We start from the raw sequence: 13,513 nt of genomic DNA, 5'->3' as shown, positions 1-13,513 counted from the left end.
CTGCTAATATTTAAGCAGTTTAATGACTTCTGCGTGGACGAGGTGCACATATGTGTCCTGTGTCTGTCTGCGGAGGATTAAAGGGGTCTTTCCTGCCTGGGAGCGATCAGTTACATCAGGTTTGGGTATAAGGTAGCAGTTGGAATTTAGGTCATCTCTGAGAAAGATAAAGTGCGGGGGTCACTGGGTCGAGGTTTTTAATTCACTACATCTTTGTGAAGGGGCTGGCAGCGGTGCGGATTCACGCAGAGCATGTCAAGCCTGAGATGAGAGGGCTGCCCCGTGCTGCCTCGTCTCCTCACCTCTCATATTAGCATGTTCTCAGATCATGTATGGCAGCAACTGTCACAGCTTGACAAGCTTTACTTTCTTTTATCTTTTTCTCTCAGATCATGTTCTGCATATTTGTTTAGCTCCTCATCTGTCAAGTTTGCCGGAGAGCACGCGAAGCGGTGGTATTTCTCCCCCCTCCCGATGTTGTCAACTCGTAGCGTCGGGGAGCGTCGAATCGCCCTCATTCAGTCTTTTCTCACTTCTTAAGTTTAGAACTCTAAAGAACATGTGATAGCTATCAGTCAAATATGTCCAAGCTATTAATCTTTACCAGATTTTGGCAAAAATGTCTGAGGAACTGAATCAACTTTAATATGATCACAGTAAGAGCGTGTCTTACAGGGTTCGAACCGGTGCTGGAGTTCCTTGAAAACACACGATTTTAGCGCTTTGATTTTGAATAAAGTGCGTGAAATGTTCCGTTATGTAATGAAGGCATATGTGATGTAACATTTTTGAGATTGAAAACAGCATTCTCACATATTTGTGCATGAAAAATGACTTTTGATGAGTAACAGATGATCCAAACAGTTGGGGATTATATTTCTGTGGAGTTAGTTTTCCTTTCATTTGTCGTCTCAAAACATCGTGTTGGTTGTTTACAGGACAATAACATCTTATTTAATGTGATCAACAAGTGCAATAATAAGTTTACTGAATACTGAGTGTTGTCCAGGATACAAATGTGTAGTTTACCACGACTGTAAGATGCTGGACAAGCCTGAAAATGCACCTTTAAATGCTTGAAAAGTGCTTGAATTTGACTTTGGAAAAGGTGCAGGAACTCTGATACTTAAGACTTTATCCATTATCTCATTTTAGTCTTTTTTTAATTGACCTTTTTATGGTAAAACAACATCTCTGATTATGTCTCAGCTGGTAGTTGTCATTTGTCGTCTTAAAACATCCTGGTTGTTTATAGGACAAAAACATGTATGTATGTAGTTTACCACAGCTGTACGGTGCTGGAAAAGCCTGAAAATGCACCTTGAAATGCTTGAAAAGTGCTTGAATTTGACTTTGGATAATGTGCAGTAACCCTGGTACTTAAGACTTTATCCATTATCTCATTTTAGTCTTTTTTTAATTTACCTTTTAATGGAAAAAACAATTCAGAAAACATCATTATCTCTGATTATGTCTCAGCTGGTAGTGTGCATATGATTGATTTTATTATTTTTGGTACCAAAAATAAAGAGTTTTAACGAAGCAGATTATGATTTAGACAAAGTAAATGAAGAGTTAACAGTTAATCGTCGGTGTTGATGTCTCTGTTGTCTCTCCAGTGGAGGAAAAGCCAGCCAACGAGGCGGTGGCTGAGTATCTGGAGGGACGAAAGAAGTACGAAGAGCAGAGGAAGCAAAAACTGAAGAAGGGCTCCAACAGAGAACAACAGGTAAGAGGGAGGGAGGACTCTGACCTAGTTACACCTGCACCTTTTACTCTACTGTACATGTTAATTATATTTATATATATTAAATGTTCGGTAGACACTGGCCCTCCTCAATCGCTTCAAGTCCAAGCTGTCTACGGCCATCACCGAGGAGGCTCCAGAGGAGGACGTGGAGGAGCTGGCAGAGGACGACGACAAAGGATGGTCAGTGACTGTGATACCATTCAAAATATAGAAGTGGATTGATTTTCATTTCATTGGTTGTGCGGTCATCTATCATTGTGGGATGAAAATGTCCTTAAAGGGGACATATTGTGCTCATTTTCAGGTTCATCCTTGTAGTTCTGGTTTCTACTAGAACAAGTTTAATGCTGAAAAAACACTTTTTTTCCTCATACCGTTTAAAATATAGCTGTCAGGGAGAGACACGGATCATTTGGGGGTTGTAACCTTATGTAAGGTTGCACTCACACTGTCCATCCGTACCATGCCCGAACAGGTTTTACGGGTAAAGTCTAGTTTGTTTGACCAGTGTGAGTGCAACTGTACCACGCCTAGCTGTGGCCAACTTGCCGTCCACGGTCCATTTGGGAGAGGTGGGCTTTTGTAAAGCACGTTTGCACATGTACGAGCACGAGGCCTACGGCGGTTCTGAGGTCATTTCCTGTGCGCCTGTTGGGACGTAGAAAAAAGAAGGAGGGACCATGCGCGGACATTTAAAACAATGGCGGCGAAAGGTTCACGTTGGTGTGATGCGGAGGTGGAGTGTTTACTGCAGATTTGGTCGATGAAAAGCTTCAAAAACAGTCGACAAGACACACAAAAACTCTGAGGTCTACGGAAAGATCTGGAAACAAAGCCACGCATCGCCATGATGTCATCAATGCGTGTGACGTGTTACGGCGTGATGACGTATAGGCAGCAAGAAGCATTCTCCGAGGCCCAGGTAGTGTGAGTACAAACGGGCCTGAAGGGGGGGACAAGGACCCTAAAGCACGGGGCACGGGACGGAGGCACAGTGGGAGGGCGCCCTAAAAGGCAGTTTAACACAACCTTCCTTAACTGTCAAACAAGAAATTAAGACATTAACAGAATGAAAATACCGTATATACACAATTATTTATGGAAAACTCAAGTTCTTTGTTGTTTGAGTCGAGAGCGTTAACAAATATGAGAGAACAGATGAGCGCTAACGGCTAAAGCTAACTCTTCATCAGCTATCACAATCCTGCATTTTCCTTGCCAATGAACGGTCGCTGGCGAACAAATGGGCGAGCAGCTAGTGCGGGTCACCACTCATGAATGGATTGCAACATCATGATTATACCGTAGACGCATAAATGGACGTAGCGTCTCCGTCGAGGTCCGATCTCTCAACTTGATCCAATCGTCCTCGCCCACGGGAGCCGCTATCTTGTCGGATTTAGCTCAGCCTCATTTCCTCTTACCAAAAAAGGGCATGTATGTGACGTTGGGGGGAGGGAGATACGTCCATCTGGCTGACGTGTACTGAATTAGCAACATTAGCACGTCGACCTGCTTAATGAATAGCTCACTTTTTGAACTATGGCACATTTTACAGTAAAGCTGCAGAAATCCGCTTACACAGATAAATAAGCGTGTTTTTTGTGCTGCTTTCAATTACAAAGGTTAGTTTAATATAAATGCAAATTTCCTTTTGTAATTTCTCCCCCGGGTTAGATATACGGGCACGGTTGTCGGGCCAGTGCAGGTGCTTTTTCTACAGCGACTGTAATTTCATACCGACTGAAGTCAGGAGGACGTTTGTGTCAGCGTTTCATGATAAACTGTACGAACGCTCGTACGTCTGGAAAAGGAATACTGCACGGGACAGAATGAAATAGCTGCCGTGTAAGTATTCCTGCTCAGCTTTAAATCACTGACACTATTCACCGTAGCAAATATTAGAAGCAGCGCTGAGCAGCGTGTGAGCGCGCCGGAGTCCCGAGTGCTCTCGGAGAGTTCAAGAAGCCGTCTGGCAGACGCGCCGCTATGTGCACGGTGAAGTTGGAGCATGACAAGCTGGCAAGGATATACTTCTTTTTCTTTTTTTTCATGTGCCTCTGCCTCTTGTGTTATTCCTACTGATACCTTAATGCAGAACACTGGCTTGTAAGAGATTGTAGGAGGAAGATCAGCCCAAGTGAGAATTAAAAAAATGGTCAAATACTGCAGAAAAATCCTGCTTTGCACCAGTACATGATGAATTTGACCTGATCCAAAGCTCGCTTCGGGGTTCTGATAAATGTGTGTGAAAGTTCAAGTTGTATCCGTGTGTGTGTGTGTGTGTGTTGAGTTGGGATTTCAACCCGCAGCCACCAGATTGGCCATCAGGAAATCAGCCCTGACGCTGTGTTTTCCTCTCATATTCTGTTTTTCACCAAAGATCTCAAAGTCCAACTACACAGAGTAGAGGGGTTTGAAATGAATACCATGTGTTTGAATTTGAGCAAAGTGTCTGTGTGTGAGAGATTTAGAATAACAAAATCTGTAGTTGCTATTAGTCTCGAGAAGCCCCCTTGAAGTGCAGTCTGTGTGTGTGCGAGCGTGCGTGTGTGTGTGTGTGTGTGGAGGGCTAATGAATTTGAGCGAAGCCTTGGCTGGCGCTTGGAGCCTCTCCCCGGCTGTAGACACCTCACTGTGTCGCCCCCGCCAGGTATGGGGCTTGGAGGGGAGGGAGGGAGGGAGGGAGGGAGGTAGTGAGGGACAAGGGCAGGAGCAAAGCAGTCCTAGAAAAACACCAGTGGGAAGTCTGTGCCACTCTAGGAGCACTGTGAACAGAATGTGGGTTACAACAGGTCAGACATTGGAAGTCAAGTCTGGGCCAGAGGAGGTAAACTATTCCATCTGTGTCTGCGTCTACAAACTCTGAGTCTCCCTCTTCAGCCCCCCCCTTCCTCCTCCGCTAACACACACACACAAGCTCACACCGAGAGTCCACACTCGATGCAAAGAGTTGCTCTCATCATCCCTCCTTCACTCCTTAATTCCCACCTCCTTTACTTTTGCAAGAAAAATAAATGGGAGGAAAGGCTTCTGCGGCGGCGCATCAGGGCAGCACAGAGTGGTTTTGATAAGCAGGGTTTCCTCCTCACGTCTGCGGAGCTGTGTGACTCCGAGGCCATACGGCCGGCGGGCTGTCATCACCGAGACTGCTAGACAAATTATCAGGGGCGGCCTGCGCGCACAGCAGGAGTCCTCAGGGTCTGCCAGAGTCTAGCCCATGACATTCTAGATGAGCTGTCACAACTCCTACCGATTTCAAATGGACACCGGAGAGAGAGCGCGTAGAGTGCACAAACACACGCCAACGCAGCCAAAGTGTGAGCGGCTCGAGCCAGAGGACGGGGCAGACGCATAACCACACGCTGCACACGGCAGACATGCATCAAAATATTATAAAGTATACAACAGAGAATCCACGGTTGCTTCATTCAGTGCCGCCAGTTTGAAACACAAACACTGGTGCACAGCAGCGCAGTCTACACACCCAGACATATACCACACAGGGGCACGTAAAAAAGGTTTTCCAGCCGATATAAGATAAGAAAGACCTGTTGATCATCAGCTTTAAAAGGGGAAGTTCAAAGCCTGACATAAGGCAGTATGACAGGGGCTAATGTTACTGATGCATGTTAGGTGAGTGTGTGGACATGGACAGAGATAGAGCTGCGGTAAACGGAGCCAGTTAATAACTCACGATCAGCTCTGTTTTGGTTTCAAAGTAGCCAAAGTTGTGGAAAGTACCTGATAACTTTCTTTTAGGACCACCTCTGTGGAGGGTCCGAGCCAGCTGAGCTGATATTAAAGTGTCATTCCGGCGCAGAATCATCCCACGGTCTTTGTCAGCACTTACATACATCAAATAAGCCATCGAGACAGTTTTTTTCGTGTAACTATTAACGGAGAAATCCTGGAGTGTCGTTAACAGCCGGACGTGGCTAACAGTGATTAGCTCGGGGCAGTACGGTGAAGGCATTTTACCACTAATACTGATCCGTGTCCTGCTCGCTTTCCAAGTTGTCGCGATTTTGACAAAAGGTCAACTGGAAGAAAAATAAGTATTCTGACCTGTTGTCTGACCGTTGGCAGAGCGCCACCTACTGTACTGGAGGTGGAGTAACTCCTGTCGTTCTTCACATCGTTCCCCACTCGTGTATACTGGAAGAACTGGCAGAACTTGCCGTGCAGTCTTATGGCTTCCTCCGTCACAAAGTTTGTCCTCAGTTCTGATTCTCAGTGGCGTCGACAGGCTTTTGTAACATGGCGTCCCGATTTTTCTTACTGAAAATTGAAACATTTCAATCCGCGCAGATGCGTGTTTCGGTCTTTTCGCTTCTCTTTTCTTCTAACATGCAGAGACGTCATGTTGACCATCATTCTACTTTATTGTGTTAGCATGCTAACATTGGCCAATAAGAAATTTACATGAGAATGTTTGGGCGACACGGTGGTGTAGTGGTTAGCACCTCCAGGTTCGCATCCCGGCCTGGGCCCTTCTGTGTGGAGTTTGCATGTTGTCCCCGTGTCTGCGTGGGTTTTCTCCGGGTTCTCCGGTTTCCTCCCACAGTCCAAAGACGTGCAGGTGTTCGGTTCATTGATGACTCTAAATCACCCGTAGGTGTGAATGGTTGTCTGTCTCTGTGCGTCTCTATGTGTCCTGTGATAGACTGGCGTCCTGTCCAGGGTGGACCCCGCCTCACGCCTGATGTCAGCTGGGATCGGCTCCAGCCCCCCCCCCCCCCCCCCGCGACCCCGACCCCGGGATAAGCGGTTGAAGATGAATGAATGAATGAATGAGAATGTTTGGTTTTTGGTGCATGTGTTTGAAACATTGAAGACGTTTCGACACGATGAAGGTGCGCGGATGAAAAGTCAGAGGATCATCAAAGTCATCAGGATTCATCTTCATACAAATCCATCCAATAGTTAGAGTTATAGAGATATTTCATTCATTCCAAACTTTTCTTTCCCGTATATGATACTCCCCTCGGGCGTAAATGTCGGAGGATGAAGCTGGTTGAAAACGCGGCTAAAAATGGATCCTTCCGATCGATGAGTCTCTCCTGCTCTGTTGTAGAGATTCCCTGATAGCATCCATAACAGCAGCTGATGAAACCGTGTCAGCGGGAGAAAACCTGTGACACCGATATCTCCTGCGAGGAATGTCCTGATTCTTTAATCTCTCTTTGGGGGGAAGAGAAAGTGAGTGGGGAAATGAAAGACACATGAGCGTCTGTTCTCTGGGGACCAGGGCTTTGCTTTCTGGATTTCTGACAAAAATATGAGCCCTGATTCTGCACCTCTCCCCCTTTGAACCCATCCAGATACCTGCTTCAAAGAAAGTGGCCCTCTTAGTGATTCTCTAAGTGTTTTTTTGCTATAATTTGAATAGTATTAATGTGGTGGTTGTGTCCACTCAACCAGACACTAATCATGGTTAAACCTGTTTTGTCTGGCTCCTCCTGTGTCTTTAAATTCCAACAAGGCTTAAAATCTGTGTTCAAAACACCTTGTGTGACCTCAGGCTTAACGTGGCTGTATGTCGGCTTCCAGCAAGTATTTTGGAAAAAGTTAGAGCTTGGACTGAATGAAGTTGGGTCTGTAATCAAGCCCATTATGATTCCTTTAAAGCTGCACTGATCAATATTTTCAGACGGACTCATATGCCTTTTAAAGTTTAATATTTCTTGACTGCTTAGCACTCGGCCAAACCTCTTCAATGTTTTTATTGTTTCATGCTTTTAATGTTTTGTTTTCATCTCTTTGTGTTTGAGAACAAGTGCTAGTCTACATGTTAAAGTTGTAGTCCGTAAGATTTCCATCTTTTAAATTGTCTTTTAAGTTCCACTCATCACAGAGTGAGTTAAAACAATGGTGATTGATCATATGATGAAAACACTTGTGTCTGTGGAGACTTTCCCACGCTAAGATCAAACGCGGTGCACAGTTAGTGACGCTTTTTACGTGGTTCCCCTTCTCTCTTCTGACCTGCTGTCAGTGTGGAGCATGAAGGCATCACGCTGCATCGCCGCCGATCTACTGACGTCACACAGTCCACACTGTTTGGTTTCCAAAGGAACTCTGGGAGATGAAGTCCCAGAGGCTCGCCTGCAGTTACATCTCACCGCCAAAGAGGCCGCTAGAAACAACACCATTCTTACGGATTATGACTTTAAGGAGGGTTTTTTCCATCCACACAATTGAAAAGACAGAAAAAACACATTGAAGCGCTGTCAAGAGTAAACCAAACCGACAGGTGGCGATATAAGCCCAACCCCCAGAACCATGTTGGCAGATCAGAAGCCTGAGAAAAATCTGTTCCTTGAAGAATACCTAACGTAGCCGCGTCTCTTCTTCAACATAGTGGATGAGTAACTGTACAATTATGTGTAAACCGAGCGGCAACGTAGCTGAAAGATGACGGCAACACAGATAGTGCCAAAAATGGTCACTTGAGGCTCCAAAAATGGGGTCGATCCCCAAAAAGCCCCATGTTGAAATGTCCAACTAAACACGTTTACAGCCTGGTACAAAAAAGGCTTTTGGTCTCTAGAGCTGATTTCCCCGTTCATGACGACTGCACAAGGGTGAAATTTTTATGCAACTTATCCGTTTAAATCATATCAAGGCTTTAAAGTTATGCGTAATTAATGGTCTTAGTGTTGCTCTGAGTGACAGGTGGGGGCCATCACAGGTGGCGAGCACTGACAGTAGGCATCATTCGCCATTCATTAGCCGGGAGTCGGGCAGCGTCCGCAACTGAAGAGGTGGAGCTTCACATCAGCTCTTCAGAAACATACGAGTCACGTCAGGAAGATGTGCATATGTATGTTTTTTTACAGAGTATGGTCAGAACCAGAACTTTTTTGGTCACGCCTGCACGAAATGTCGCGTTTGTGACGCCTCAACACACAATCTGCCGTTACAAGCCCCAAAACTTTCTCCAAAATACCCGTTTTCAGTGACCTGAAATGCAGTTTGTGTGGATGAAAGGTGCACTCAGTTTATTGACTTTTATCTGCTTGAGTTTTCCCGCGTTTTCTAAATAATCTCTTACTCAAACTGCTCAATGCAAAGAGAGAGAGAGCGCGGCCTCTCTGTAAAAGTAAAAGAGCGGTGATTTATCGGATCCTCTGCTGCTGTTCTTTGAACTCTCTCCACCCTCTCTCTCTCTCCCTCCGTCTGATTTATTTAGGATGGGCCATGTTCTGCAGTTTGATGAGCAAAGCAGAAAAGTCAAGGATGCCAACATGCAGGACGAGGACACTTTCGAGATCTACGACCCACGCAACCCCGTCAACAAGCGGAGGAGAGAGGAGAGCAAGAAGATCATGAAGGAGAAGAAGGCCAAGAGGTGAGGTGGTAAAGATCCAAAAGGTCAGGTCCTGCCCGAGCGTCCTGCCCGTCCACCTTTTCCACCGCTTTGTTCAACGGCCTCCTCCTGGCTCCAACATCTGGATTGAGGATGCCGACCCGTAATCTGTGATGGAAAGACTTCTTGGCTCGGAACAGCTGCACCCGGGCTACACTCAGTCACTCATCAGCGTTCAGACGGCGGTCGCACTGATGGTTAAGGTTATGGCGTATTACCTGTTCATAATGTTCCTTTTTTATGCCGTTCTTCTTCTGTTTGTTGTCTCAAGTTCAAATGTAAGCGTTAGACTTTGCCAAAACAAAAATAAATAAATAAATAGCATTGAACGTGCTGTAATGATTTGACTCTGTTCTTTTTTTAATAAATGTGCCAATCGGCGGCCACTTTATTAGGTACACCTGTACAGCAGCCGTGCCGTAAATCAGATCTTTTACGATCTCATAATGTTCAGTTTTTTCAGGGGCAGTGTCAGAAATTTGTCAATTCAATGTTTATAATTGAGGTCGTAGTTAAAAGGTGGTGTCGTACTTAACCACAAACTCCATTGAAATACATTTCTAATTAGTTTCCTTCTCGTTTTACAAACATGATGAGGGCAGAAAACACCACTATCTATGACCTCACTAATAAACATGTAAGTTAATCAATTAACTGAATTAGGTGAGATAAATACCACTGTTAATGTGAAGGGACAGCCACGACACGCTTAGCTTAGCTTAGCTTAGCTTAGCATAAAGACTGGAACAGCAAGTCTTCAAAAAGGTAAAAACAAAAACAATCCAACCACCTTTGAGTTTCTTTATTAATTGATTTTGAATTTGTATTTGCACGTAAAAGAAAACAGAAAAGGTCATAGAAAAAACAATCCTTGATGTCTGACGGAGTGAGACGAAGTCTGCACGTCTCCATAATTCACTGTTAGTTTCCGTTGTCGTACATTTATACGGAAGCCCTCAAAGGTCACACTGTGCATCTTATTTCCTCATCACACAGAAAACAAAGCACCAATGGGCTCCTTCCTTTGGGATTGACTTTGGTTATTTTTTTCGTGTAACAACTATTAACGGAGAAATCCCGGAGACTCGCTAACAGCCGGACGTGGCTAACAGTGATTAGTTCGGGGCAGTACGGTGAAGGCATTCAAAGGTCTTTTTTAACCACTAATGCTGCTCAAAATAACAGCAAACCTCTGCAGCAGCATGAGAAGAGTCCCTACACACACAACAAAGCACCAATGGGCTCCTTCCTTTGGGATTGACTTTGGTAATCCACTGTAATGGACTTTACTATGAGAGGAGCTGGTACAGGGGCCAGTAGGTAAGTCTTTAAAACAGTCTTCTTTAATAAACTCTGGCTTCACTAACTACGCTGTTGCTGCTTTGTTTTGTGTGTAGGGACTCTTCTCATGCTGCTGCAGAGGTTTGCTGTTATTTTCAGCAGCATTAGTGGTTAAAAAAGACCTTTGAATGCCTTCAACGTGCTGCCCAGAGCTAATCCCTGTTAGTCACATTACATTAATTACTGTTAGTGACTGTCCGGGATTTCTGCGTTAATAGTTGTTACACAAAAACAATTGTCTCGATGGCTTAGTTGAGGAGTGTATTTGCCGACAAAGACCCTGAGATGATCTGACGCCGGAATTTCACTTTAACTGCTGAGGTGGAAAACCAGCGATGACCTAAAAACCCTGTTGCATTTTATATGTATCTACCAGTGTCCTGCTCAGGTCACCACCGGAGCAGCCAGCGCTTGTAAAAAGGAACTGTTTAAACCAAAAGACTTTACCTCACTGTGGTTGGTTTCTCTGAGGGGTAAACGATCTGCCACCACCACGTGTGTGTGACCAGGAGCTGCGTTTGGCCGGCACACTCGTTTTTACTGCACTTCTGGGATTATGCTTAAATTTTCATATGGAACAGGAAGGAGAGTTAATGTTACATTATGAGCCCGGCTCGGCCCGGGCCGCCGCAAATCTAAAACAGGTGATGCACTGATCTAACTGGCTGTGTGTGCAGGTTGGGTTGAGATGTGCCAACCAGTTAAAATGTTGCAACAACAAAATCACGACAGTGTTCGCCACCTGACGTTTAACCTTTAGTGTGGTGTGTTCAAGGTTTGAAAAGTGCTTAGATTTTGAATAAAGTGCATAAAACCGCTTTAAATGCAGGTTATATGATGATGCCATGTATGATTTAACACAGAGTTAAGAAGATCTCCATATTTGAGAGACTTAAAACAACATTTTCTGCATGAAAAATGACTTTGATGATGAGCAGATGATCAAAATAGTTGGTGATTATATTTCTGTCGATCCATTGGTCGACTAATCGTTGCAGCTCTGACGGTAAATCTATTTGCAGACATGAAACACTTTCCATCTGTAGAAAGCTGTCACAAGACATACTTTTGGTTGTTTGTAGGACAATAACATCTAATTTAATATAGAATAGAATGACTTTAATGATCCCAGACTGGGAAATTAATATGTTAGAGCAGCAGTGGGTCAGCAAATAAACACTTTGTACATAACTTAAATAGAATCCAATATATACATAGTGTTTATATACAGTGCAGTGTGCTACAAGCAATAAACACTAATAATATATACAACAAAATATGCAAAATATACTATAATAAATAAAACAAAACAACAACAAAAAAACAGTAGAGAGAGGGAACGTTAGGCTGCAGCGTCTGTATCTGGGCAACAGCGGAGTGGATGACGTCACAGGCGTCCAGCGCTGCATCAGCTGAAGGAGGAACGTACACATCGATAATGGTGGCAGACGTGAATTCCCGGGGCAAATAACAAGGCCTCATCCCCACAGTCAACAGTTCAATGTCCGGGGTACAGAGACGTCTCCCTACGCGAACGTGTCCGGAACCACACCACCTCTCACTCACATACAGTGCCATCCCTCCTCCTTTTTTTTTCCGCTGCTTGTCACGTCCCTGTCTGCCCCAACAGTGCTGAATCGAATATGATGAAACTGTATTGTAATGTATACAAATGTACAGTTTGCCACAGCTGCGAGGTGCTGGAAAATCATGAAAATGCACCTTGAAATGCTTGAAAAGTGCTTGAATTTGACTTTGGGAAACATGTAGGAACCCTGAAAGGGGGACAAGATGGTGTAATTTCTCTGCAGCGCCACCAGGAGAATCCCGACACGTTCCCCGGTGTCACCGTGCCCAGACCGGAGCAGGAAATACCACTCTGTGACTGCCAGGGATGAGATGGAAGGGTAATAGCATTATCATGCTACTCTACAGCCACTATCTCCCTCTGCCCTTGTGGGTGAGGGCTAAATATAGCCGGGTAATCCTTCTCATCTCTTAGAAACCAACACTTCTTTTGTGACGGGGACTATTTTCTCCTCTCCATGTTTTCTCTTCTCTGTAGACGACAAACCGGTTTACGCAAAAGCACATTTCACTTTGAACTCTAACTTTTGCACCCTGCGGGTTTGAAGCGGTTGTTTCTTGTTGCATGTGTGTGTCGGATGACCCTTGAACCGCGAGTCCTCCCCTCCACGTCCCAATTCCCCGGGGCGTGATGGACAGAACGTGCGGGAGACGAGAGGCTCGGTGAGTTAGCGCGCGTTCACAGGAGGGGGATATTGATGAGTTTACTTCGAGATCAAAGAGAGGCGAGGGTCTGGACAGGCACGGCAGATTTTCATGGTTAACAGTTGGTCGCCCACAGACGTCCGAGGACACAGCAGACAGTTCATCTGTCTGTGTTGCAGGTGTCCTACCAGCTTTTTCCCCCTTCACTTTAACTTTTAAAGAGGAAAGGCTCAGAAGTTTTGGAATCTGTCTTAAAACAACACACACATTAAAGGAGTCATTGGTGGCTGAAACTGTTCTTCCTGTCCGTAAAGAAATCCTTATCCTGAAGCTAATATTAGGCTTCAATCAAGTGTTTAACGACCAAACTTACAATCTTTTTAGCACCAAATTCCCACTTTTTTTTACTCTCCTGAGCTGCTCGCATTTGCATCATTGCTACGCTATTATGCTAACCGGGCCGACGATAACTGATAACCTAGCGCCTCTCCCTACACGTTGCATTAAATGTGAAGAATCAGGCACTTTGTTTTTTTTGCATCAGCCGACGCCATTAGCTAACGTTGCTAACGTTGCTAATGTTGCACACTGTTGACCGTAGCAGAGCTGAAGAGAGACACGGGACAGGAGAGCGCGCAAAACGTGTCCGGTTTCCCAGAAAATTCGGCCCTCGACTCCTTTACGTACAAAGTCAGAGAAGGTCGATTTTCTCACTCTATTATTGTTATTATTCATGTTACATGCACTCACACACAGGACCTATATACATGCAATTAATGGAGAGATGTTAGAGCGAGAGGCTGAACCAGGGGTTCAGT

The 13,513-nt window shown here is 44.9% G+C and overlaps 1 protein-coding gene across 2 annotated transcripts in view; it reads left to right on the top strand.

Moving 5' to 3' along the window:
• The window catches only part of cwc27 (CWC27 spliceosome associated cyclophilin), a 32,700-nt gene extending 23,249 nt beyond the window's left edge, over window positions 1-9,451 (top strand). For both annotated transcript variants that reach the window (XM_083929387.1, XM_083929386.1), the window contains 3 exons: window positions 1,620-1,729; window positions 1,824-1,930; window positions 8,946-9,451. In XM_083929387.1, the coding sequence (XP_083785513.1) occupies window positions 1,620-1,729; window positions 1,824-1,930; window positions 8,946-9,108 (380 nt within the window). In that variant the 3' untranslated portion in view covers window positions 9,109-9,451. The remainder of the gene's footprint in view (window positions 1-1,619; window positions 1,730-1,823; window positions 1,931-8,945) is intronic.
• Window positions 9,452-13,513: the final 4,062 nt, after the last annotated feature.

This window comes from Echiichthys vipera (genome assembly GCF_963691815.1).
Source record: "Echiichthys vipera genome assembly, chromosome: 16".
Lineage (NCBI taxonomy): Eukaryota > Metazoa > Chordata > Actinopteri > Perciformes > Trachinidae > Echiichthys > Echiichthys vipera.
This window is presented reverse-complemented; position numbering and strand designations above follow the sequence as displayed.